The following is a 27,384-nucleotide window of genomic DNA, read 5'->3' as shown; positions in this document are numbered from 1 at the left end:
GATGGACTACAGGACAACAGGCAAGCAGCTTGTTAGAAGACAACTGTTATGATTATTTATTAGAAAGTGGAAGAAACACAAGATGACTGTCAGTCTCCCTCGGTCTGGGATTCCATGCAAGATCTCACTTTGTGGGGTAAGGATGATTCTGAGAAAGCTCAGAACTACACAGAGGACCTGGTCAATGACCTGAAGAGAGCTGGGACCACAGTCACAAAGATTACATTAGTAACACATGATGCTGTCATGGTTTAAAATCCTGCAGGGCAGCAAGGTCCCCCTGGTCAAGCCAGCACATGTCCAGGCCTGTTTGAAGTTCACCAGTGACCATTTGGATGATCCAGAGGAGGCATGGGAGAAGGTCATGTGGTCAGATGAGACCAGAATAGAGCTTTTTGGAATCAATGTTTAGAGGATGAGAACAACCCCAAGAAAACCATCCCAACCGTGAAGCATGGAGGTGGAAACATCATACTCTGGGGGTGCTCTTTTGCAAAGGGGACAGGACGACTGCACCGTATTGAAGGGAGGTCATGTATTGCAAGATTTTGGTAAACAACCTCCTTCCCTCAGTAAGAGCATTGAAGATGGGTCATGGCTGGGTCTTCCAGCATGACAATGACCCCAAACACACAGCCAGCGCAACTGAGGAGGGGCTCCGTAAGAAGCATTTCAAGGTCCTGGAGTGGCCTGGCCAGTCTCCAGACCTGAACTCAGTAGAAAATCTTTGGAGGGAGCTGAAACTCCAAACCTGAAAGATTTGGAGAAGAACGGTATGGAGGAGTGGACCAAAATCCCTGCTGCAGTGTCTGCAACCCTGGTGAAAAACTACAGGAAATGTCTGATCTCTGTAATTCCAAAGGCTACTGTACCAAATATTAACATTGATTTTCACAGGTGTTCAAATACTTATTTGCAGCAGTAACATACAAAAAAAAAAAATATCATACATTGTGATTTTTTTTTTTTGTTTTTAGATTATGTCTCTCACAGTGGTCATGCACCTAAGATGAAAATTTCAGACCCCCTCATGATTTCTAAGTGGGAGAACTTGCAAAACCGCAGTGTGTTCAAATACTTATTTTCCTCACTGTAGCTTTTGTGTTAATCACTTAAGCCAAACCCTCTCTCATTACACAAATACATATCGCCTAATAATGCTTGAATCCAATAACCTTTCAGTTTTATGTAGCTTGGAGTTGGAAAATGTGCATAGAAATAAGGTCAGAATACTAATAATTATGCAACATAGTTGCCAAATTAGTTTTCTAAACTAACCAACACACACACACCACACACACAATTAGATGGAGGACGTTGGGAAAGTAATCACTGGAGGGCATAAGGCTAAAGAAAACCAGCTAATGCACAGCAAATTTTTTCAAAGTTCCAAAATGAAAATTTATTGACATCATTGTGAAATTCATTTTTTTTTTAAACATATTCAAAAGATTAATTCAAAGTTATTCACTGTATGGCTTATTTACAGATAGATATTCATCAGATGTGAAAAGCTGATTAATGAGAGTCTGGTTAAACAGATAATTTAAAAAAATAATTTCTTACACTGTTAACAAAAATGAATGACATGCTCGCTAATACTGCTGCTCACCAAGAACACCAGACATTATCAACAGTTTTGTGAATGACTACTGCACTAATTAATCACATACTGTAGACACAAATGGAGCGCTGCATTGTGAAAGGTAGATGCCAATGTGAGGCCTCTCATCCCTTCTTACAAAAATGTTCAAATAAAAGTCACAACAGATTATGTAGTATACAGTATGTGTCAGCTTTTGACAGTTCATGAGGTCCATACGTTTACCTGATAAGGCTGATGGGGGAGGTGTGAAACTTAAGCTAAAAAGATCTTTCTTTCTTTTTTGAGAGTGCGGGAGCAGATGAGTGTTTGTGGACAATTGCCAAGTGGCTGTCTGCCCTCGTCCAAGTCGAGTATGCCTGCATACTTACAAGCTCTCCTGTCAGTCAGAGCACATTCTGACATTTATTTCACAAGCTCAACTCTACATGAATCTTGTGATGCGTCAACACCAACTCACTCAGAAAAGTGAGTGACAAAGAAAAAACCAAAATAACAGTCTGTGTGTTACTCGTATGTGCAGGGAGCAAAGACTGTAGATGTAAAGACGCAGCCCCGCCGCCTTGCTACATCCTGTCTCCACTGGGAGTCCTGCATGAGTTAAGACTCCTCAGACATCATGAAACTGGGCAGCTAATGACACAGGTGCTTCACATCGATGCAAAATAATAGCAAGGCTGGAGTATGTCCTATAAAAAGGTAGGAGAATGTTGGCTTTACTAAAACAGTAGGGACCCCATGCTGCCAACTTCGCTCTGTTCTTTGACAAAGATCTCAAAATACTGATAGATGATGGTGACGGCCAACAGGATACCGGTGCCAGAACCAATGGCTCCAAGGAAGTCAGCCATCACTGATAATCCACCAATACAGAGTCCACCAAAGGCGGCAGCAGTAGGAATGTACCTAGAAAGCAGTGAGTATGTCACTACAGTGTCTTTCAAAAGAAATGCTCATTAACTGAAACATGCACTAAAGACATTCATTACTGTTGTAGTGCAGTGATTAAACAGTAAATTTTGTAAATACACTAGCATTTCTCAGGTGTAAATACTTATAAAACATTACAGCATTATGACTGCAACTAATGACCATCTTGCAAAAATGACCATTTACAGTATACGACAAACCATTAATCTGATTTCTCAATCAGGTGACTGTCATTATTGGATAAAGCATACGGTACATCCGGAAAGTATTCACAGCGCTTCACTTTTTACACATTTTGTTATGTTTATTCTAAAATGAAGTAAATTTGTTTTTTCCCCACTCAAAATTCTACTCACAACACCCCATAATGACAACATGAAAACCTTTTTTGTTTACATTTTTGCAAATTTATTTAAAAAAAAAAATCGCATGTACAAAATTATTCACATCCTTTGCTCAATACTTTGTTGATGCACCTTTGGCAGCAATTCCAGCCTCAAGCCTTCTTGAATATGATGCCATAAGCTTGGTGCAGCTATCTTTGGACAGTTTTGCCCATTCCTCTTTGCAGCACCTCTCATGTTCCATCAGATTGGATGGGGAGTGTCGGTGCACAGCCATTTTCAGATCTCTCCAGAGATGTTCAATTGGATTCAGGTCTGGGGTCTGGCTGGACCACTGAAGGACATTCACAGAGTTGTCCTGAAGCCACTCCTATGATATCTTGGCTGTGTGCTTAGGGTCATTGTCCTGCTGAAAGATGAACCATCGTCCCCGTCTGAGGTCAAGAGCGCTCTGGACCAGGTTTTCATCCAGGATGTCTCTGTACATTGCTGCATTCATCTTTACTTAAATCCTGACTAGTCTCCCAGTTCCTGCCACTGAAAAACATCCCCACAGCATGATGCTGCCACCACCATGCTTAACTGTAGGGATGATGCCTGGCATTCACACCAAAGAGTTCAATCTTTGTCTGATCAGACTAGAGAATTTTGTTTCTCAGAGCAATCCTGGAGCTGTGACGGAGTAAACACCGGGTTTTTGGTCACCTCCCAAGGTCCTTCTCACCCAATTGCTCAGTTTAAACAGGCAGCCAGCTCTAGGAAGAGTCCTGGTGGATCAGAACTACTTCCATTTACGTACAGTAGTGTTCAGAATAATAGTAGTGCTATGTGATTAAAAAGATTAATCCAGATTGAGTATATTTCCTATTGTTACATGGGAAACAAGGTACAAGTAGATTCAGTAGATTCTCACAAATCCAACAAGACCAAGCATTCATGATATGCACACTCTTAAGGCTATGAAATTGGGCTATTAGCAAAAAAAGTAGAAAAGGGGGTGTTCACAATAATAGTAGCATTTGCTGTTGACGCTACAAACTCAAAACTATTATGTTCAAACTGTTTTTTTAGCAATCCTGTGAATCACTAAACTAGTATTTAGTTGTATAACCACAGGTTTTTTTTTTATGATTTCTTCACATCTGCGAGGCATTAATTTTGTTGGTTTGGAACCAAGATTTTGCTCGTTTACTAGTGTGCTTGGGGTCATTGTCTTGTTGAAACACCGATTTCAAGGGCATGTCCTCTTCAAGTATTCTGACATATCCAAACTGATCCATGATACCTGGTATGCGATATATAGGCCCAACACCATAGTAGGAGAAACATGCCCATATCATGATGCTTGCACCACCATGCTTCACTGTCTTCACTGTGAACTGTGGCTTGAATTCAGTTTGGGGGTCATCTCACAAACTGTCTGCGGCCCTTGGACCCAAAAAGAACAATTTTACTCTCATCAGTCCACAAAATATTCCTCCATTTCTCTTTAGGCCAGTTGATGTGTTCTTTGGCAAATTGTGACCTCTTCTGCACATGTCTTTTATTTAACAGAGGGACTTTGTGGGGGATTCTTGCAAATAAATTAGCTTCACACAGGCGTCTTCTAACTGTCACAGCACTTACAGGTAACTCCAGACAGTTGTTGATCATCCTGGAGCTGATCAATGGGTGAGCCTTTGCCATTCTGGTTATTCTTCTATCCATTTTGATGGTTGTTTTCCGTTTTCTTCCACGCGTCAGTTTTTTTTTTTTTGGTCCATTTTAAAGCATTGGAGATCATTGTAGATGAACAGCCTATAATTTTTTGCACCTGCGTATGAATTTTCCCCTCTCCAATCAACTTTTTAATCAAACTACGCTGTTCTTCTGAACAATGTCTTGAACGTCCCATTTTCCTCAGGCTTTCAAAGAGAAAAGCATGTTCAACAGGTGCGGGCTTCATCATTATACAGGGGACACCTGATTCACACCTGTTTGTTCCACAAAATGGATGAACTCATTGATTGAATGCCACACTACTATTATTGTGAACACCCCCTTTTCAACTTTTTTTTTTTTTACTAATAGCCCAATTTCATAGCCATAAGAATGTGCATATCATGAATGCTTGGTGTTTTTGGATTTGTGAGAATCTAGTGGTACCTTGTTTCCCATGTAACAATAAGAAATACAAAACCTGGATTAATCTTTTTAGTCACATAGCACTATTATTCTGAACACTACTGTATGATTGTAGTCAGATGGCACTTCGACTGCCGTTCAATATATTTCTACAACCCCTGGCAAAAATTATGGAATCACCGGCCTTGGAGGATGTTCATTCAGTTGTTTAATTTTGTAGAAAAAAAGCACATCACAGACATGACACAAAACTAAAGTCATTTCAAATGGCAACTTTCTGGCTTTAAGAAACACTATAAGAAATCAGGAAAAATAATTGTGGCAGTCAGTAACGGTTACTTTTTTTAGACCAAACAGAGGGAAAAAAAAAAATATGGACTCACTCAATTCTGAGGAATAAATTATGGAATCACCCTGTAAATTTTCATCCCCAAAACTAACACCTGCATCAAATCAGATCTGCTCGTTAGTCTGCATCTCAAAAGGAGTGATCACACCTTGGAGAGCTGTTGCACCAAGTGGACTGACATGAATCATGGCTCCAACACGAGAGATGTCAATTGAAACAAAGGAGAGGATTATCAAACTCTTAAAAGAGGGTAAATCATCATGCAATGTTGCAAAAGATGTTGGTTGTTCACAGTCAGCTGTGTCTAAACTCTGGACCAAATACAAACAACATGGGAAGGTTGTTTAAGGCAAACATACTGGTAGACCAAGGAAGACATCAAAGTGTCAAGACAGAAAAATTAAAGCAATATGTCTCAAAAATCGAAAATGCACAACAAAACAAATGAGGAACGAATGGGAAGAAACCCGAACTGTAAGAAACCACCTAAAGGATGGGATTTACATACAGAAAAGCTAAACGAAAGCCATCATTAACACCTAAACAGAAAAAACAAGGTTACAATGGGCTAAGGAAAAGCAATCGTGGACTGTGGATGACTGGATGAAAGTCATACTCAGTGATGAATCTCGAATCTGCATTGGGCAAGGTGATGATGCTGGAACTTTTGTTTGGTGCCGTTCCAATGAGATTTATAAAGATGACTGCCTGAAGAGAACATGTAAATTTCCACAGTCATTGATGATATGGGGCTGCATGTCAGGTAAAGGCACTGGGGAGATGGCTGTCATTACATCATCAATAAATGCACAAGTTTACGTTGATATTTTGGACACTTTTCTTATCCCATCAATTGAAAGGATGTTTGGGGATGATGAAATCATTTTTCAAGATAATGCATCTTGTCATAGAGCAAAAACTGTGAAAACATTCCTTGCAAAAGACACATAGGGTCAATGTCATGGCCTGCAAATAGTCCGGATCTTAATCCAATTGAAAATCTTTGGTGGAAGTTGAAGAAAACGGTCCATGACAAGGCTCCAACCTGCAAAGCTGATCTGGCAACAGCAATCAGAGAAAGTTGGAGCCAGATTGATGAAGAGTACTGTTTGTCACTCATTAAGTCCATGCCTCAGAGACTGCAAGCTGTTATAAAAGCCAGAGGTGGTGCAACACAATACTAGTAATGTATTGGAACGTTCTTTTGTTTTGCATGATTCCATAATTTTTTCCTCAGAATTGAGTGATTCCATATTTTTTCCCTCTGCTTGGTCTAAAAAAGTAACCGTTACTGACTGCCATAAATTTTTTTCCTGATTTCTTATAGTGTTTCTTAAAGCCAGAAAGTTGCCATTTGAAATGACTTTAGTTTTGTGTCATGTCTGTGATCTGCTTTTTTTCTACAAAATTAAACAACTGAATGAACATCCTCCGAGGCCGGTGATTCCATAATTTTTGTCAGGGGTTGTACTCCTCAATCTGGCTCCAACTTTCTCTGATTGCTGTTGCCAGATCAGCTTTGCAGGTTGGAGCCTTGTCATGGACCATTTTCTTCAACTTCCACCAAAGATTTTCAACTGGATTAAGATCCGGACTATTTGCAGGCCATGACATTGACCCTATGTGTCTTTTTGCAAGGAATGTTTTCACAGTTTTTGCTCTATGGCAAGATGCATTATCATCTTGAAAAATGATTTCATCATCCCCAAACATCCTTTCAATTGATGGGATAAGAAAAGTGTCCAAAATATCAACGTAAACTTGTGCATTTATTGATGATGTAATGACAGCCATCTCCCCAGTGCCTTTACCTGACATGCAGCCCCATATCATCAATGACTGTGGAAATTTACATGTTCTCTTCAGGCAGTCATCTTTATAAATCTCATTGGAACGGCACCAAACAAAAGTTCCAGCATCATCACCTTGCCCAATGCAGATTCGAGATTCATCACTGAATATGACTTTCATCCAGTCATCCACAAACCAAGATTGCTTTTCCTTAGCCCATTGTAACCTTGTTTTTTCTGTTTAGGTGTTAATGATGGCTTTCGTTTAGCTTTTCTATATGTAAATCCCATTTCCTTTAGGCGGTTTCTTACAGTTCGGTCACAGACGTTGACTCCAGTTTCCTCCCATTCGTTCCTCATTTGTTTTGTTGTGCATTTTCGATTTTTGAGACATATTGCTTTAAGTTTTCTGTCTTGACGCTTTGATGTCTTCCTTGGTCTACCAGTATGTTTGCCTTTAACAACCTTCCCATATTGTTTGTATTTGGTCCAGAGTTTAGACACAGCTGACTGTGAACAACCAACATCTTTTGCAACATTGTGTGATGATTTACCCTCTTTTAAGAGTTTGATAATCCTCTCCTTTGTTTCAATTGACATCTCTTGTGTTGGAGCCATGATTCATGTCAGTCCACTTGGTGCAACAGCTCTCCAAGGTGTGATCACTCATTTTTAGATGCAGACTAACGAGCAGATCTGTTCTGATGCAGGTGTTAATTTTGTGGATGAAAATTTACAGCGTGATTCCATAATTTTTTCCTCAGAATTGAGTGATTCCATATTTTTTTCCCTCTGCTTGGTCTAAAAAAGTAACCGTTACTGACTGCCACAATTATTTTTCCTGATTTCTTATAGTGTTTCTTAAAGCCAGAAAGTTGCCATTTGAAATTACATTAGTTTTGTGTCATGTCTGTGATCTGCTTTTTTTCTACAAAATTAAACAACTGAATGACCATCCTCCGAGGCCGGTGATTCCATAATTTTTGCCAGGGGTTGTACTTGGACTGCACCCCAAATGTTTTGCCAATGTTCAAAACATTTGAGGTGGCAGCACAAACTGTGCCTGACTGTTTAGAATGCGCTCAGAATGCTGTCCGACTGTTGTGAATGCACCTCAATACTTCCCAAATGTCGATCGAATTTTCATTCAGAGGGGATTTGGCCTTATTCGGTCTCTAGTGTGATGGGGGTATAAGGAGTGGCTTCCGTCTAGCCACTCTACCATACAGGCCTGATTGGTGGACTGCTGCAGAGATGGTTGTCTTCTGGAAGGTTCTCCTCTGTCCACAGAGGAATGCTGGAGCTCTGAGAGTGACCCTCGGGTTCTTGGTCACCTCCCTGACAAAGGCCCTTTTCTCCCCGACTGCTCAGTTTAGACAGGTGGCCAGCTCTAGGAAGAGTCCTGGCAGATCTGAACTTCTTCCATTTACAGATGATGAAGGCCACTGTGTTCATTGGGACCTTCAAAGCAGCAGAAATGTTTCTGTACCCTTCCCCAGATTTGTGCCTTAAGACAACCCTGTCTCAGAGGTCTACAGACAATTCCTCTGACTTCATACTTGGTTTGTACTCTGACATGCACTGTCAACTGTGGGACCTTCTATGTAGACAGGTGTGTATGTCTTTCCACATCATGTCCAATCAACTGAATTTACCCCAGGTGGACGCAAATTAAGCTATAGAAAAATCTCAAGGATGATCATTGGAAACAGGATGCACCTGAACTTGTGATTTATATATATATATAAACTTGCAAAAAAGAGAAAAAAACTTTTTCACATTGACATCAGGGTAAATGTGAGGCATTACTGCAAAGCACTTTGAGTGTCTGATGGAGATGGAAAAGCAATATATAAATGCAGGCCATTTATCTTTGTCATTACGGGGTCTTGTGTTCAGAATTTTGAGGAAACAAATGAATTTCATTCAATTTGGCTATAACATAAAATGTGACTCACTGTGAATACGTTCCGGATGCACTGCAACTTAAAAGCATTTCCTATACTGTATAAAAATGACTCCAAAATCTCACAGATACGGAAATACTATGGCAATATACTGTTTGAATGGTAAGTAGATTGTTTCTGGATATTTAGGAAGTTGGATAGACCACAAGATGTATTTTATTTTATTGGATAATTGGTCCTTGGTTATAAAAAGCTTGAGAAACACTTCTCTACATGGTCTTCCATCTAGTTAAGCAAAAAAAGTTTCAGATGTACCTGTTCAGTTCATGAACCATTGATGTTTCTCTGTGACCCCTCATCACCATCTGTTGTTCTTTAAGTTGCTTTGCCACCTGGAAAATCAAGAACACATCTGACTTGGAGACCTATCAAAGATAAACCCAGAACACCACCTGCTACAAATCAGATAGCACTTACATCTTTTGCAGAAGAGCCTGAGACTTCAATCCAGGTTTTGGAGAAAAACGCACACGATCCAAGCATGAACACAATATAGATGAGAGCATGAACTGGATCATCAAGAACAGACCCAAATGACTCAGGGGGAGACAGGTAGTAACAGAGTCCACCTACAGGGTAGGCACGAGCGGGGCCGCCAGTTGATGTGTCCTACGGACATAAGTAGAGAACAAGGTTTAATAAACAAACAAAAAAAACAAAACCGCATTTCACAAATTTCATGCTTCGAGGCAGACAACAGCTTTCAAAGGGGTAATTTGGCTGAAGAATGTATGGAAGCCTTTGTTTTGCTGTTTTGTTTTTAAATAAAGTCAGTGACAACTAAATGCTGTCAGAAAAGCTGTGATTAAATGTATACTTACAGACCAGGTACCAAGAAGATTAACCAGGAAGTTTCCACTGAAACGTGTGGAAAGCATCTGTGAAATAACGTACAAGTTGGAGACCAAGGCAGACTGCAGAATGATCGGAATGTTGGAGGTGTAGAAGAGCTTGATGGGGTAGGTGTTGTATTGACCACGATAGCGTGCAGATTTAATCGGCAGATCCACCCTGAAGCCCTGCAAAAGGTCAGTGAGAGGACAACTGTAACAAATGCACCAACTCCTAAAATCATGTCAGTGGCTGTTCTTTAACATCTAGACTTATTGAAACAACAAATAAAAAGAACAGCTTACCTGGAAGTATATTACGACAGCAAACACAAACACTGTTGCAATGAGGTTCATGAGGTTGGGCAGGTTCTGCCTGTAGAAAGCCTCTCTCAGAGCACGCACTTTGTCTGTCCGCGTGGCCAGCAGATGGAAGAGTGCAATGATTGCTCCCTCAAACTCTGTGCCTACAAACACAAAAACCACGAAAAATTAGAAACATTAATGAGGAGAGAAAAACAGTAATAAGATGCAACAGGAACACCGTCATTGCGTGCACTATTATTCATAAAAATTTTTTTAAAATGAAGAAATTTTCTTGCTTTAACAGTTGTCACTAAATAATAAAAAATGCAGTCATTTTCTCACACAGATTTAACTGAGATCAAAAGATTTAGTGTTTTATAACAAGACACATGCATGACAGGTAGTTGAACTCCACAATTAAAGAAAAGGCCAGTCACACACAAACATACACACTTTTCTTCAAAGTAATCTGAGTTTTCATTCATGTCAGCTGGAGGTGAGAACTTTTAGCAATCAGAAAGGTTGCCCAACAGTGACATGCTGATTCAACATCCTGGCTGACTGTTGGGTCACAGCCTCTTGCTTTTTATTGACTGTTCAAGATTATGTACACACTAATTTAAGGAATGCTTCAGAATTAGTTATGATCAAGCAGAATCTGCTCATATTTTTAGCAGAACCATTATGTTTCAAACACTCTCCCAACTCTGCTGAAGTAACTTCATGTTGTGCTTGCAGCATTTGTGACAACAATTTTTCATTATTGACTTCATCAGTTACTTGTTGCAGCCCAACCATTTTAACATTTATCAAAGTCTGTAAATTCTTTGACAGGTGCTGCTCTGTGGACTCTTACCTCTCCCAGTGTTCACAGTGGTTGGGCTAAAAGCCTTCCAGACTATTGTCTCACAAATATTGGTAGCAATGAAGAGCGAGATCCCAGATCCAAGTCCATATCCTTTTTGGAGCAATTCATCCAGCAAAAGCACAATCAGCCCAGCCACAAACAGCTGTGAGCAAACACAACAGATACAATCAGAAACACGCTGGAGCAGTTGAGGTTCTCTAGGGAGTTCAAAAACTGCTAGCCACTGTGGCTAAACAGTGGGAAATTTAATTAGCCACATGGGAAGTTGATTAGCTGCACAGTCTTAAAAAAAAAAAATGCAAATACACAACAGCGTACATTTAAAATTTGACAACTCATTAACTATAAACCCCCATTTTAAAAGCGCTCAACAGTACTATATTACTGGCATCTTAGATTATTTTTTCCCCCCAAATGTGAAAATATCAATTTTAATTAAAACACACATTTGCAAGGAGGGCTGCAAAATGTTGGGTATAATTTTTAATTTTGGCATTAATAAACTTAGAAATATCGTCACATTTTGAAATGCATCAGTTCCCATGGTGCAGTCTGGCAGTTCTGTTCACAATTGCAGGCATGTCATTTGTTCGTTATTCGTAGCTAGCAATAGTATTTATTATTCTGTGTTATGTGTATTTTAGGCCTGAGCCTTTTTTTATAGACATAAAGCCACTGAAAATAATGGAATTCAGAGTGCAGCACAAACCACAAAAGAGCCTTTACAGCTCAACAAAAGGGACATAAATCAATGTTTTTGCCAGTGGTACTGTGACAGTTTTTCAGGTTATTTTTATATTTGCCATCGTGGCAATACACAAGCAAACTAGGTTGCTACATTGTGCATTCATTCATGGCGAGGATGAGGAAGATCCATATACCAAATTTTCCAAAGTATAAGTTTCTTTTTTTGTTTGTTTTCAGAAGATCAAGATGTCCTGCGACTTTTTCCTATGTGTCACTGCAACATCACTTTTGGCTTGCTTCCGCGTCACGTGCCTCACTGGCGTCACAACACAAGGCCAGCCAGCGTCTTCTTATACCATAGAGATCCAGTGTATATTTGCAAGTGCTATTTGCTGTTGAACTGAAACAAGTACAATGTAAGAAAATTGCATTAAATTAAACTGTGCACTACTTAAACAATCCACAAAGGCTTGACTGTTTTCATGCCACCAGGCATTGTGGCTGGATGTGCGACAATAATCCGGTGCAACTTGCATACAGAGAAAAAGAAGAAGAAGAAGAAAAAAAAACCCAACACAATATTGTACATTTTCATTACAGTGGCAATGACAATCATAACATTAAACTGCCTTTTTTGTTTTAAATAAATGAGAGGGAAAGAGAGGTGGAAACTTTTGAATGGGATCAATAACTTTACTTTCAGCATGCATTTAAAATAGAGTCAGGCCACAGTTAAAGTGTTAATAATACAAGCCATCATGATGGTGTCACAGTGGCTTAGTGGTTAGCACTGATGCCACACAGCAAGGAGGACATGGGATTGCTTCCCGCCCGGTCCTTTCCTGTGTGGAGTATGCATGTTCTTCCCGTGTCTGTGTGAGTTTCCTCCAGGCACTCCAGTTTCCTCCCTGAATCAAAAACATGCTTATTTATGGTCTTCTCCTTTCTCTGCCATTTACCAAGGCTGCATCTCCACATCTGAAGTTGGTACCCGGGCACCGGTGTCATATACTGCGATCATGTCTAGGTTTGTATATTCGCTATCTGCACATGCGCAAAAAACGGGTCATTTGTTGTGTAACGAATTCACATTTTCTGTATTAGAAAAGCATAGAGCTGGTTTCATTTTATGGAGAAAAATAACATACCTGTAAACTAGATTCTGGTCTGCACACAGAAAGGGTGAACTCCGTACAAAACAAACTCCCCATTTTTCGCACATGCGGAGATAGTACACATCTGGTATGGGGATAATCTCAGTCCATGACAGACTGTGCCACTGCCCCTAGTAGTTGGATTGTGTCTAACTGTAATTACAATGGGTTAAATGCAGAGGACAAATTTTGTTGTATGTATGTACAATGAGGGGTCATTCCATGTCAATTCAAAGAATATTTGAGGGGTCTCACGCACTTTGTCTCAGATTTTCTTTCAATTTTAATCAAATATTCCCAGACTATTTAGAACAACAAATCTGAAGTTTGAGGCATGTAGGCCAAGTAGTTTCTGAGATATGGCCAATTTAGTGTGCATGGGGTCTGCCGTTTTTTTAGGCAAAAATTATGGCTGTCATATCTGGAGCCATGTTCAAGGTAGAATATCTCAGCAAATAATGGACTTCCCCAGCTACTTAGTTTAAGATGTTTTAAGCCATAAAGTTCTGGGCATGGTAGGTTTGAGTGGCAGCGGCTGAAGCCAGTGACTCTGCATCTTGTCTTCAGCTCAGTGCCTGCCGGATGCAGCTGGTACTAGAGTGTGTCAGTTGTTTTAAAGCATTTTTTATTTTTTACAAACATCTGGAATAATATGTTTTTTTCTGAGATGAAATGTCCTAACGGATCATCTGAGATGTCTCTGCTGTAATATGCACGTTAAATGAAACTCTCTTTGGATTTAATATTGTATGGTAACGTGTTAGCACTTTTACCAGCTGTAGCGTCACCCTTCAGATCCACTTAATCTATGATTACTGACAAAATATGCAGCTCATAACTCTTAATGTCCACAAGAAAGTAAACCATGAGGAGAACCATCACGCCGTCACCAAAAATGATTTAATAAACACCCGAACGGAGGTTAAGTCGATTGCACTCTAAAGAGGGGTGTTCAGGCATCTTTTGTCACATGTAAAGCTACCCATGCTCCACCCCTTTATGCATTAATAAGTTCATAATTTAGCTGCTGTGAACATGGCGCCGCCATAACAGAGCACAGACACTGGCTTCAGTTTGGCTCTTCCAGGTCTCCACAGAAAACCAATGGGTGATGTCACACAAGCTCTGTGTGTGTGTGGCAGCTGTTTTAACCCCCAATTTACACATACTTCTGGCTGAATTTGAACAATATATAATCAGTAAGCTTGTAGACTCTCTCTAATGTCACAAAACTGTCGATCTCTATAAGGAACATTTAAAAGATAATTAATGTTGAATAATCCCTTAATAAAACACAGCTGACATACGGGTTCAAACGGTTGTTAAGCTGTTTTAACCCGCATGTCAGCTGTTTATTGCCATTTAATGGACGTGGAATGTCTCCATGACATTTGTACAGGCAACATGATGACAGTTATATTTATTACATTTTTCACAGTTATATACAACACTTATCAGTGTTTTTAACTGGCCGTTTTTATGATGAATTGCCGCAGGTGAACTAAACCTTCTCACAGCTGCTGCATTTACCGTGACTGCATCAAAATGAAGAGTTACCACTTAAAACGAGTCATCATAACACAACATCACACTTGTGTAAACTTTGGAATTAATCTGTGCCTCCGTTCTTAATGTTAACAGCTACATTCCATTGAACCGCACGCTGGGACGCTTCTAATAACTACGTCACCTGTCAGAATCACACAAGTACTCACGAGTACTTTGTTTTCGGATGTCTCCGTAGCTGTTTGCTGCGACTGCCGTATACTTTGAAACCGGTCACGGAAGTGCAAAATGTAATCACTAACAGCCTAAATCTGAATGATGATTTCAGTGCGACATGTCTTTTAACAGTGTTTGCCTTATAAATAAGTAATGCTGTGATTAAATATCTGATTCCTGTTGCATGAAGCTGTAAATGTGACTTACACTCCAGTGTGACTTATAGTCCAGAAAATATGGCATGCTTCTTTACTGCACATTGGTTAACTATGTAATTTAGTTCATTGGTCTCACAATGATACTTGACAGAAATCTTGCTGTAAATTCTTGCTTCATGTGTAAGTAAAGTCCATCTGCATGTGGTGCGATTCAAATCTATAACATTTTTTCAGCCAAAATTGACAATTATGTGAAGTTTGAAGAAAAATCTTACCTGAATGATGATAAGTAGACAGATTCCAGCCCCCATCTCAGAGGGATCGCCGTACATTCCGGTCATCACATACACAATGGCCTGACCAATGGTGATTATCATTCCAAATACTGAAAAGCATTATCAGGTATTGGAGAAATTACATTCTTAAAATTCCAACCATACCTTTTGTTATTTACCTGATGATACTTCACTTACATTTCTGTGCTCCATTAAAGAGAGCTCTGTCCTTTGGTGTGTCTCCAACTTCAATGATCTTTGCTCCTGCAAGCAACTGCATAATCAGGCCTGATGTGACAATAGGCGAGATACCCAACTCCATCAGGGTACCTGGAGAGAGACTTAATTAGGAAAATCCAGCAGAAAACAAGCATGTATTACTCATATCATACACCAGCAAGTCAGCTACCTCTGTTTGAGGCCATAATGACTCTCATCCAATAGAAAGGATCTGCAGAGTCTGAAGACATAATGCCAAAGAGGGGGATCTGGAAGAAAAGAGCTTCCATGTTATTAGTGAACAGAACTTCTGTAACCGGAAGGCTTAAAATTAGTTTAAAACGGTAACTAAAAATTTCCAGTGCAAATTCACTAGGAAGCTGTAGGAAGAGTTGGAGAAATTGTACATAGTGCAACTTTTGTCTGTTGCACCGCCACTCACAGCTTCACAGTGAAGTGCAGAAGAGAAGGATATTCATACAACAAAACAGATCAGATCTAGGCTTGCATCTCTCGTGTATCTTCTGGCAAACTGTAGCTGAAACTTCACATCATGTTTTTATGAAGCTGTATAAATGGTGATGCAAAAATAAAAACTTGCAGGATGCACACTTTCTCCAGCCACAGCCACAGAAGCTTATAACTTGTTCAGGGATGTCTGGGCATCTTGGTGGCTTTCCTCACTCATCTCCTTCTTGTACGGTCCCTTAGTTTTTGAGAACTGTCTGCTCCACACAGATTTGCCATAGAGTGCCATACTGTTTGCACTGTAAATGACTGATGTAAATGAAGTGTAAAACATATTTAATAACTTGAAAATGTTCATGTCTCCATCCCGACTTGTCTAAAGAAAAGTGGCTGTAAAAGTGAGGATTTACTGTAAACATATTAAAGGGTGCCAATCATTGTGTCCAGCATATGTTTATGTTCTCCACTCAGATTGCAATAGCCAATCACAGATTAGCCTTTCTGTCCATCACTGACCTGTATTTTGGCATGCTTGGCACCAGAAAGTTATGTTGGATCCAAAAAGGCTAGGACCAAAAGATATATTGGATCGGTTCCCACTGACCAATAGCGTTAGAGCTTACTGCCAACAGCTAGCCAATCAGAGCGTGGCATATGAAGGTCAGGAACTAGCTGACAGACGCTTTGTTGAAAAAATGGCAACAAACATGTTAACAACAGCAGAAAATCGTCTGCCAGTGAGGTTTGATGAGTTCACAGAGGAGGAACTGGTGGAAATATTGAACTCCAAGGATGCCAAAAACACTATGAAGGTAGACAAGCATGCTACTGACGTTTTAGAAGCATTCATATGCTGCTCACAACAAAATAAATTGATCTAATTTACTTGACTCTTTGTTGTTTGTTTAATTTGGGAGGGGGGTGGAGAACATAATTGATGGATGGCAAGTCGTCCAACATAGAGAAATATTGGTTGAAGAAAAGTTATACTGGACGAGCGCCTCGTCCAGTTTAACTTTTCTTCATCCAATATTTCTCTATGTTGGACTCCTTACCATCCATTATTTGTATAATGTCAGGATTTTTGGTTTCACTTTATGAAAGCTATTTGTTTTGCTCTTGTTGTCAAATAATTTTTAAAATATATTTTGATTAAACAAAACTGCATTGTTTGTACTTATTTCTGACCATATATTAAAATGTGTACATAAAATATGGGGGTACCAACAATTCTGTCCACGTGTATAGGTACTGAACTAGTTCTTGCGACGGCTTCTCAAAACTCACTACTGATCACAGAAATAGAACATGGCTTTTGGTTATGAGAAGCTTCCCAAATCAGTTAACATGCACATAATGAAGTACGAGGTCTGTCCAAAAAGTATCATACTTTTTTATTTTTTTCAAAAACTATATGGATTTGAATCACGTGTGATTACATCAGCCAAGCTTGAACCTTCGTGCGCATGCGTGAGTTTTTCCACGCCTGTCGGTTGCGTCATTCGCCTGTGGGCAGGCTTTGAGTGAGCACTGGTCCACCCCTCCCGTCGGATTTCTTTTGTCTGAGAACTTGCTGAGAGACTGCCGCTTTGCTCCAAGAAATTTTTTTCAGAAACTGTTAGAGACAGGTAGGGCTGTCACGATTAGGAATTTCTGGAGACGATTAATTGTCAGACAAATAATTGCGATTGACGAATATATTGTCTATTTTTTTTTCCCCCCTTCTTTATATTCTACTATTGTAGTATAATTACACAACTCTGGAAGAACGTTTGGCTTCTGTGAGTGGAGAAACTGGGAATGGTGAAACATTTTTATTTTTATCTTCATTTTACATACAGTCCCAACTTTTTCTGAATTGTGGTTGTTTCTGTTGCATTTCTGAAATTGTTTCTCCTCATCAGTCACGTTTTGTGCTTAAACACTGCATTAAGCCCATATTGAACAAATAAATACCTTTGGAAAGTAACAGCTGTTAAAGTTCAGAGTTCTCACCTGCTTTTTGTGATCAATCAATCAACTTTTTTCTTATATAGCGCCAAATCACAACAAACAGTTGCCCCAAGGCGCTCCATATTGTAAGGCAAGGCCATACAATAATTATGAAAAACCCCAACGGTCAAAACGACCCCCTATGAGCAAGCACTTGGCTACAGTGGGAAGGAAAAACTCCCTTTTAACAGGAAGAAACCTCCAGCAGAACCAGGCTCAGGGAGGGGCAGTCTTCTGCTGAGACTGGTTGGGGCTGAGGGAAAAAACCAGGAAAAAGACATGCCGTGAAGGGGGGCAGAGATCGATCACTAATGATTAAATGCAGAGTGATGCATACGGAGCAAAAAGAGAAAGAAACAGTGCATCATGGGAACCCCCCCACAATCTACGTCTAAAGCAGCATAACCAAGGGATGGTCCAGGGTCACCCGATCCAGCCCTAACTATAAGCCTTAGCGAAAAGGAAAGTTTTAAGCCTAATCTTAAAAGTAGAGAGGGTATCTGTCTCCCTGATCTGAATTGGGAGCTGGTTCCACAGGAGAGGAGCTTGAAAGCTGAAGGCTCTGCCTCCCATTCTACTCTTACAAACCCTAGGAACTACAAGTAAGCCCGCAGTCTGAGAGCGAAGCGCTCTAATGGGGTAATATGGTACTACGAGGTCCCTAAGATAAGATGGGACCTGATTATTCAAAACCTTATAAGTAAGAAGAAGAATTTTAAATTCTATTCTAGAATTAACAGGAAGCCAACAAAGAGAGGCCAACACGGGTGAGATATGCTCTCTCCTGCTAGTCCCCGTCAGTACTCTAGCTGCAGCATTCTGAACCAACTGAAGGCTTTTTAGGGAACTTTTAGGACAACCTGATAATAATGAATTACAATAGTCCAGCCTAGAGGAAATAAATGCATGAATTAGTTTTTCAGCATCACTCTGAGACAAGACCTTTCTGATTTTAGAGATATTGCGTAAATGCAAAAAGGCAGTCCTACATATTTGTTTAATATGCGCTTTGAATGACATATCCTGATCAAAAATGACTCCAAGATTTCTCACAGTATTACTAGAGATCAGGGAAATGCCATCCAGAGTAACGATCTGGTTAGACACCATGCTTCTAAGATTTGTGGGGCCAAGTACAATAACTTCAGTTTTATCTGAGTTTAAAAGCAGGAAATTAGAGGTCATCCATGTCTTTATGTCTGTAAGACAATCCTGCAGTTTAGCTAATTGGTGTGTATCCTCTGGCTTCATGGATAGATAAAGCTGGGTATCATCTGCGTAACAATGAAAATTTAAGCAATACCGTCTAATAATACTGCCTAAGGGAAGCATGTATAAAGTGAATAAAATTGGTCCTAGCACAGAACCTTGTGGAACTCCATAATTAACTTTAGTCTGTGAAGAAGATTCCCCATTTACATGAACAAACTGTAATCTATTAGACAAATATGATTCAAACCACCGCAGTGCAGTGCCTTTAATACCTATGACATGCTCTAATCTCTGTAATAAAATTTTATGGTCAACAGTATCAAAAGCAGCACTGAGGTCCAACAGAACAAGCACAGAGATAAGTCCACTGTCCGAAGCCATAAGAAGATCATTTGTAACCTTCACTAATGCTGTTTCTGTACTATGATGAATTCTAAAACCTGACTGAAACTCTTCAAATAGACCATTCCTCTGCAGGTGATCAGTTAACTGTTTTACAACTACCCTCTCAAGAATCTTTGAGAGAAAAGGAAGGTTGGAAACTGGCCTATAATTAGCTAAGATAGCTGGGTCAAGTGATGGCTTTTTAAGTAATGGTTTAATTACTGCCACCTTAAAGGCCTGTGGTACATAACCAACTAACAAAGATAGATTGATCATATTTAAGATTGAAGCATTAAATAATGGTAGGACTTCCTTGAGCAGCCTGGCAGGAATGGGGTCCAATAAACATGCCGATGGTTTGGACGAAGCAACCAATGAAAATAACTCAGACAGAACAACCGGAGAGAAAGAGTCTAACCAAATACCGGCATCACTGAAAGCAGCCAAAGATAACGATACATCTTTGGGATGGTTATGAGTAATTTTTTCTCTAATAGTCAAAATTTTGTTAGCAAAGAAAGTCATGAAGTCATTACTAGTTAAAGTTAATGGAATACTCAGCTCAATAGAGCTCTGACTCTTTGTCAGCCTAGCTACAGTGCTGAAAAGAAACCTGAGGTTATTCTTATTTTCTTCAATTAGTGATGAGTAGAAAGATGTCCTAGCTTTACGGAGGGCTTTTTTATAGAGCAACAAACTCTTTTTCCAGGCTAAGTGAAGATCTTCTAAGTTAGTGAGACGCCATTTCCTCTCCAACTTACGGGTTATCTGCTTTAAGCTACGAGTTTGTGAGTTATACCACGGAGTCAGACACTTCTGATTTAAAGCTCTCTTTTTCAGAGGAGCTACAGCATCCAAAGTTGTCTTCAAAGAGGATGTAAAACTATTGACGAGATACTCTAACTCCCTTACAGAGTTTAGGTAGCTACTCTGCTCTGTGTTGGTATATGACATTAGAGAACATAACGAAGGAATCATATCCTTAAACCTAGTTACAGCGCTTTCTGAAAGACTTCTAGTGTAATGAAACTTATTCCCCACTGCAGGGTAGTCCATCAGGGTAAATGTAAATGTTATTAAAAAATGATCAGACAGAAGGGAGTTTTCAGGGAATACTGTTAAATCTTCTATTTCCATACCATAAGTCAGAACAAGATCTAAGATATGATTAAAGTGGTGGGTGGACTCATTTACTTTTTGAGCAAAGCCGATAGAGTCTAATAATAGATTAAATGCAGTGTTAAGGCTGTCATTCTCAGCATCTGTGTGGATATTAAAATCGCCCACTATAATTATCTTATCTGAGCTAAGCACTAAGTCAGACAAAAGGTCTGTGATCTGTGCATCTGAACATCACCACAGCTTCTCCATGTCAGGGTTTTTTTTTTTTTTTTTGTGGCTCAGTTCATTCATATATTTTCATTTTTAAAATATGTTTTTAAAGATATTTGATCGTTTATTTCATCTCATGATCTCATAAATTCAGCATACGACGCGCACATGGTGTGAACAGGACGGTAACGGCAGAATCACACCTTTAGAGAAAGTTCAGAGAGAAGTAAAGGCAGCTCCAAGTTTTCGTTTTGTTAACATGTTCACTCGGGTTAAAATCCTCTCTCTGCTCCGCGCTCGCTGTGCACTGAACGTGTTGCGCCTGCATTCAGGAATCTCCCTCACCCGCCCCCTCCCTCGCAGTCTGTAGCCTGTTAACTCCACGCGCGCACGCACACACACACAGACAGACAGCTCCGCATTTTAGACGGCTTTTGAAGAAGACGGCCACTGTTTTAATCGGCCGTCAGCCTCCATGTTACTGTCCCGCCTTAAGACGAGAGCGAGCCTGCAGCACAGTGACGTCAGATTCTGAGTCGTTTTATGCTTTGTGGATAAAATAAATAATTCACGGTAATCGCGAATATGAAAAATAATCACGAATATGAAAAATAATCGCAATTGACGAATATTGTAATAATTGTGACAGCAGTTGGAAACCATTCGATAGATTCAGTTGGATATCGGTGAAGATTCTGTCGGCGTCACGCGGATTATGGACTGTTAAAACCTTTTTAAAGACGGCCCACAGCGGCGGAGGGTGCGCGGCACGCCGAGCGGCCATCGACAGGCTGGCTCGACCAGATCATTTCTAAACTGAATGCTGTGTTGATCCGGGACATCATGTGACTACCACAGAAATGGCAACAGACCTGGACATAGCACTTTTGCGGCACATTCCACTGTTACAGGAGATTTTGTAATGAAAGACGTGCGGAGGATTTCGCGCGTCGGCACGAAGCAGCTCAGGACGCACAGCAAAAAAACACCTCCGTCTTGGAAGTCTCACAGGACATGTTGGGGCATGTCCAGCTGTTACACAATTTCTCCGATACTCACTCGACTGAAAGCCATCGAAAGCCGTCTGAATCTTCTGAATGGTTTCCAACACAGAGGCGTTTTTTTTTTTTTTTTTGCTGCGTGTCCTGAGCTGCTTTGTGCTGACACGCGAAATCCTCCGCACGTCCTTCATTACAAAATCTCCTGTAACAGTGGAATGTGCCGCAAAAGTGCTATGTCCAGCTCTGTTGCCATTTCTGTGGTAGTCACATGATGTCCCGGATCAACACAGCGTTCAGTTTAGAAATGATCTGGTCGATCCAGCCTGTCAGAATCTTCACCGATATCCAACTAAATCTATCAAATGGTTTCCAACTGCCTGTCTCTAACAGTTTCTAAAAAAAATTTCTTGGAGCAAAGCGGCAGTCTCTCAACAAGTTCTCAGACAAAAGAAATCCGACGGGAGGGGTGGACCAGTGCTCACTCTAAGCCTGCCCACAGGCGAATGACGCAACCGACAGGCGTGGAAAAACTCACGCATGCGCACGAAGGTTCAAGCTTGGCTCAGGCAATCACACATGATTCAAATCCATGTAGTTTTTGCAAAAAAATAAAAAGGTCCGTTACTTTTTGGACAGACCTCGTACATATTGTTTGACAAAACCAAGACTCCTTAGACTAGAACACTAAAGTGAACTCAAAGAAACTCATCCAAGGGCTTTATGTGGAGAATGTTGTTGTACACTTTGGAGATGATCTGGTAATCCAATAAGCTTTTATACAGTGACAAAGTAACATGACAGATGGATCAGCACACATGGCATCAATAGCCCTTTGGGTTGAGGGGCTTAATAAAAAACAAAAAAACCAAGAGTGCTTTGAGAGCACAATATCCCCCACTGGTAAATGCTGCTTTGGTACAACAAGTGCTTGTTACATTCTGATAATATTTCAAGGTATGTGATAGTTGATTTCAGAATGCAGACACCAACTCGTGGAACTGACAGTGTCTAGGTTTGTTAATCAAGGGCCATAACTCTACCAAAATCTGTCAATCTATTACATTATTATGTTTCCTGAAATTCATACTAAAAATGTGAGTGGAGTTGATTTCAGAAAGCAGGCATCCAAGCATGAAACTGAAGGACTCCAGATTTGTTACTGAAGGGCCTTAACCCTGGTATAATGGGCCCAACTCAAACTATAAGAAGGATTTGTACCAAGTTTCACAAAATTCCTACGTAAAATGTGAGAGGAGTTGACCTCAGAACACTTATGCCCTTTTTGGGATGGATGGACAGACATACTGATGGATGGAAATCATCACAATATAATGCCCTGCCAAAACCAAACAAAAAACCTTGTCATGTTATTGAAGCTGCAAGGATTAATCGGATACAAAATTAAATGACAACTACTTTGATAGTCAATTAACTGTTTTGAGTGTTTTTTAAAATATCCAAATTTTGTGATTTCATCTTCTTAAAATGTGAATATATAATATGTTCTGGTTTATTTAATTAGCTGTTTTATTCCTGTCTGGCTTTAATTAAATTGATTCTTTGGGTTGTGGACAAAGACATCTAGAGATGTAACCTTGGACTTTGGATAAGACTGATGTAAATTTTTGCCATTTTATGGACCTAACCACTCATCAAGAAAATAACTGATTATGAAAACAATTGTTAACTGCAGCCATAATAATTACTCAATAGAAATAACTGCCTTCTTGTATTTGCAAAGTCTGAATCTTCTCAAACATGTAAAGAATATATCTGACTCATTGTAATTTTTAAACTCTATTTATTTTTGACTCAAACAGATAAAGCTGCTAAGTATAATGAATTACAATATTCAATACTCTGTTCAGTAAAGTGGACTGTCCTTAGAGGGTCTTAGTGAAACCTCATACTTAAAGCTTTCAAACTTTTAAGATTTAAGTCAGAAAAAACTTTTTTTGGCACCACTATAATTGTTTATTAGCATTTAAATACGAGATTCATAATATGACATTGTCAAATTCACATTGTCTTAAAAAAAATGAAATAGTTCCCCTGAAGTATAAAATTTCAAAAGAACAGATGGCTTACGGTAGTGACCTATATAATCTATGATAGCGACATCATGGATCACGTGGGGACTTCTCCAGACTTGTACGAAGGATGTTGGGAACTACACGGGGACAGCCCATCAGTGTAAAGATGTACAGTTGGTGTCTGCTAGCTGCTCTCTTGAATAAAATATTCAAGCATGGCAGAAAATGCTCCGAAACAGCTTATTTCTGTATAAATATGTTTCTCATTTATTTTGCAAAAGCGATAAATAAACACTTCTAAATCTAAAAATGCTGTTTTTGTAACCAGATAACACATCTGAAGTCATTTACAAGACATTTTATGGATGTTGGCGTGCACACCGCGTGTACATGCATTACATAAGGTCAAAGGTAACTTCCGATAATTTCAGAACCTCATGTGTGCGCACACGCACTAACTCTTGCAAACAGTGTTAAAAAGAAAAAACATTCCTCATAGAATTCCCCCCAGGTAATTTTCTTAATTAAACAGAGCTGTGCTTTTGGAACATCCTTTTAAAAATAAACCTACATTATAATTTCAGTAGCAACCAAATTTAGTCAGTTTTTGAAATTTGAAAGGCAACACAGACCTGGTTCATGAAAAAAAACAAAACAAAAAAAACTTAGGATCTCCAGTTCAAAAGGGTTAAAAAGCAGATCAATGTTTTTCAATTTATCATGAGCCCAAGAATCAATACTTTGTTTATTAAAGTGCGCAGTCATTAATGGTTGACAATGAGACCTAATTACAGTCCAATTTAAACTGGCCCAAGATACACCAAATTGCTTTGTCCACTGAGTAAAAATCTGAGATTTCTTCAAGTTGCCACAGGCACAAGAAAATGATGCATGGAAGCAGTATATTTCTATATCTCCCCTCTGGCCTTGTGGTTAGTGATAATAAAATAATTCACAAATTGACAAGTCATTAAAAACAATTGATTGCTGGCTGTATTCCACTGTAACAATACCAAATGAGCCGAGAAGAACAACAGTTCCCTAATATGAAAACACTGGTAAATACTGGAACTTACTTGGCAACAAACCAGGAAGATGAAGAGAGTGATGGCTGTCCATAGTACTTTCTCCCTGAACTGGATCTGTTTATCAAAAACATTAATGGAAGTTTAAAAATATAAATCAAAAGTAAAGCCAATTTTTTTTAGCATGTATAACTTATGAGAAACTCACTTTTCTCTCAGGTTTTTGGATCTCAGGCAGAACAGCACAGAAAGGCTTTATCACCTCTAAGAATTTGACTGCAATAAACAAAAACGTTTAGATTAGTTTATTTTCAAGATTGATCGACATCAGTGGGACGTGGCAGTGGGGGAAAGTGGGCGGACTCCTCACAACAGTGTCAGCAACCTTCAAAGTTAAAGAATTGTAATTTACCCTGAGATGTAAATGATGACTGCACCATGTTTTTGTTTTTAACAATAAAATCAGTTTAGGGTTCATCTGGGTCAATAATGCCAATGCGTCGTCATCACTACCGGGCTCCGAGTCTATCAATGAGATGCTAATGGTTTAGCTTTCATTAATGCTACTGCCGTCATACTGAAAGCGATACGCTCAGCTGGTACACACACATTCCTTTTGTGTGTAATTCATTTAAACCCAACCTTATGGGTTCTTAAAACGGAGTAATCGCAAAAGCTACTTGCTAGCAAACAAGCTAACAAGTGTGACACTAATGCACGCGCTTGCTTCAGCTAGCTGAGATATCTCAAACTGGTAAAAACGCCGCTTTGGGTAATTTTTCAAACAACACGTGTTAGTTTTATAAACGTCATTCATTAAACATACTCACTGCCCATTTTGTCAGTCTACAATCCACCAACGTGCTCCTTTAGTGGCAGCCTCGGAGTGTTGCACCAGTATGCCGCTAGGAGGCAGAAGAGGGGCCGAGAAACTTTAGAGACACGTCACCACTACAGACACGAAACAGCACATTTAAAGTGACACACTCTTTATTTAAAAAGAAACGAATGCCAGTCAGAAATCCAAAGTCTGCTACTTAATATTTTGTGAGACTGGTGTCATCGTTAAGTTTCTTTGGAAATAGTAAAATGATGTCTGCAGCACATTTTGGCACTGTTTTTTTTTTAAGATGCTGGCCAAAAGAATGGACAGATTACCTCTCTCAAGCCCCAAACAAAATATAAGGTATGATTGTTCATACAAATCACCAGTTTTCAAGCCAGAGGATGCATACAGGAAAATTTCCAAGTTGGACTTAATTTACGTCAGTCATTAAAGCCACAGTGTGTAGGATTTAGTGTCATCTAGTGGTGAGGTTGCATATTGCATTATCCCCTCACCAGTAGTGATTTTGTTTCCCTTCACATTTTCACTTCTTTGGCAAGTGGCACTCATGCCTTCATGTGTGATCCCCCATTTCCCAAAATTAAGCATTTTCGAACTTGTTCGCCTGCGCTACAACCACTGATTCAGCTTCTTTTATTTCCACAATCTTCTGGCTGAGGAGCAAAATGTGAAAGAAGGAATTTGTCCCATTTGGGCAACTGTGTCAACATGGCTGTGAGACGTGGCAGCCTCCATGGGGGCCCCGGCTCCCATATAAATGGTAAATGGACTGCATTTATATAGCGCTTTTCCATCTGGATCAGTCGCTCAAAGCACTTTACAATTATGCCTCACATTCACCCCATTGTCAGGGTGCTGCCATACAAGGCGCTCACTACACACCGGGAGCAATAGGAGATTAAAGACCTTGCCTAAGGGCCCTTAGTGATTTTCTAGTCAGGCGGGGATGTGAACCAAGGATCTTCTGGTCTCAAGCCCAACACCTTAACTACTAGACCATCACCTCCCCCATTTAGATATGAAGGGTTTACTCTCAGCTTAAGAAAATGATAAATGGACTGCATTTATATAGCGCTTTTCCATCTGTATCAGACGCTCAAAGTGCTTTACAATTATGCCTCACATTCACCCCGATGTCAGGGTGCTGCCATACAAGGCGCTCACTACACACCAGGCGCAATGGGGGATTAAAGGCCTTGCCCAAGGGCCATTAGTGATTTTCCAGTCAGGTGGGGATTTGAACCCATGATCTTCTGGCTCAAGCCCAACACCTTAACCACTAGACCATCACCTCCCCTCAAAGAAAACACATTGATCCACTGTAATTATACATTAATGAACAGATGGTTATTAATGCATAAATCCTACACACTGTAGCTTAAAGAAATACAAAGATTATGGTAAAGTATGGCAAATCTCTCTGCAGTAGGCACTCAAGAACTGAGTGACTGCACAAGGACATCAGTGAGGGGAGCCACCAAAGCTGTGTCAACTCCAAATGTGTTACATGTATACAGTTTCATGGTGGAGTGGCACACAGAATGATTTTCTTGAAGACAAAATTTTTAATGTTCAGTTAAAGTTTGCCACAAAGCACATGAGAGACTGGAGCCAATTGTAGATTTGATCTGTTTTCTTGTAGGAGGAAAAAAAGTCTTTGGTTGACTCCACCATGTAACTGTGTCCAGTGGTACAAGAGGCAGCTGTTGCATTGCCCGTGGTAGGTTCTCCAGTCACATCCACAGAAGCCTCTAACACTTTTAG

General features: G+C 39.8%; 1 protein-coding gene across 1 annotated transcript; it reads right to left on the bottom strand.

Moving 5' to 3' along the window:
• Positions 1 to 1,376: 1,376 nt before the first annotated feature.
• Positions 1,377 to 25,711, bottom strand: LOC117506965 (protein transport protein Sec61 subunit alpha-like 1). Its single transcript, XM_034166640.1, has 12 exons — positions 25,604 to 25,711; positions 24,982 to 25,049; positions 24,825 to 24,890; positions 15,517 to 15,595; positions 15,306 to 15,437; positions 15,108 to 15,217; positions 11,100 to 11,253; positions 10,244 to 10,404; positions 9,929 to 10,126; positions 9,525 to 9,716; positions 9,363 to 9,439; positions 1,377 to 2,509 (listed from the first exon to the last, which is right to left on the bottom strand). The coding sequence occupies exons 1-12, from the start codon at positions 25,608 to 25,610 to the stop codon at positions 2,323 to 2,325; spliced, it is 1,431 nt and encodes a 476-aa protein (XP_034022531.1). The 5' UTR covers positions 25,611 to 25,711; the 3' UTR covers positions 1,377 to 2,322.
• Between the last annotated feature and the right edge of the window lie 1,673 nt (positions 25,712 to 27,384).

Source organism: Thalassophryne amazonica, chromosome 3, assembly GCF_902500255.1.
Source record: "Thalassophryne amazonica chromosome 3, fThaAma1.1, whole genome shotgun sequence".
In the NCBI taxonomy this organism is placed as follows: domain Eukaryota; kingdom Metazoa; phylum Chordata; class Actinopteri; order Batrachoidiformes; family Batrachoididae; genus Thalassophryne; species Thalassophryne amazonica.
The sequence above is the reverse complement of the archived record's forward strand: the minus strand, read 5'-3'. Positions and strand labels throughout refer to the sequence as shown.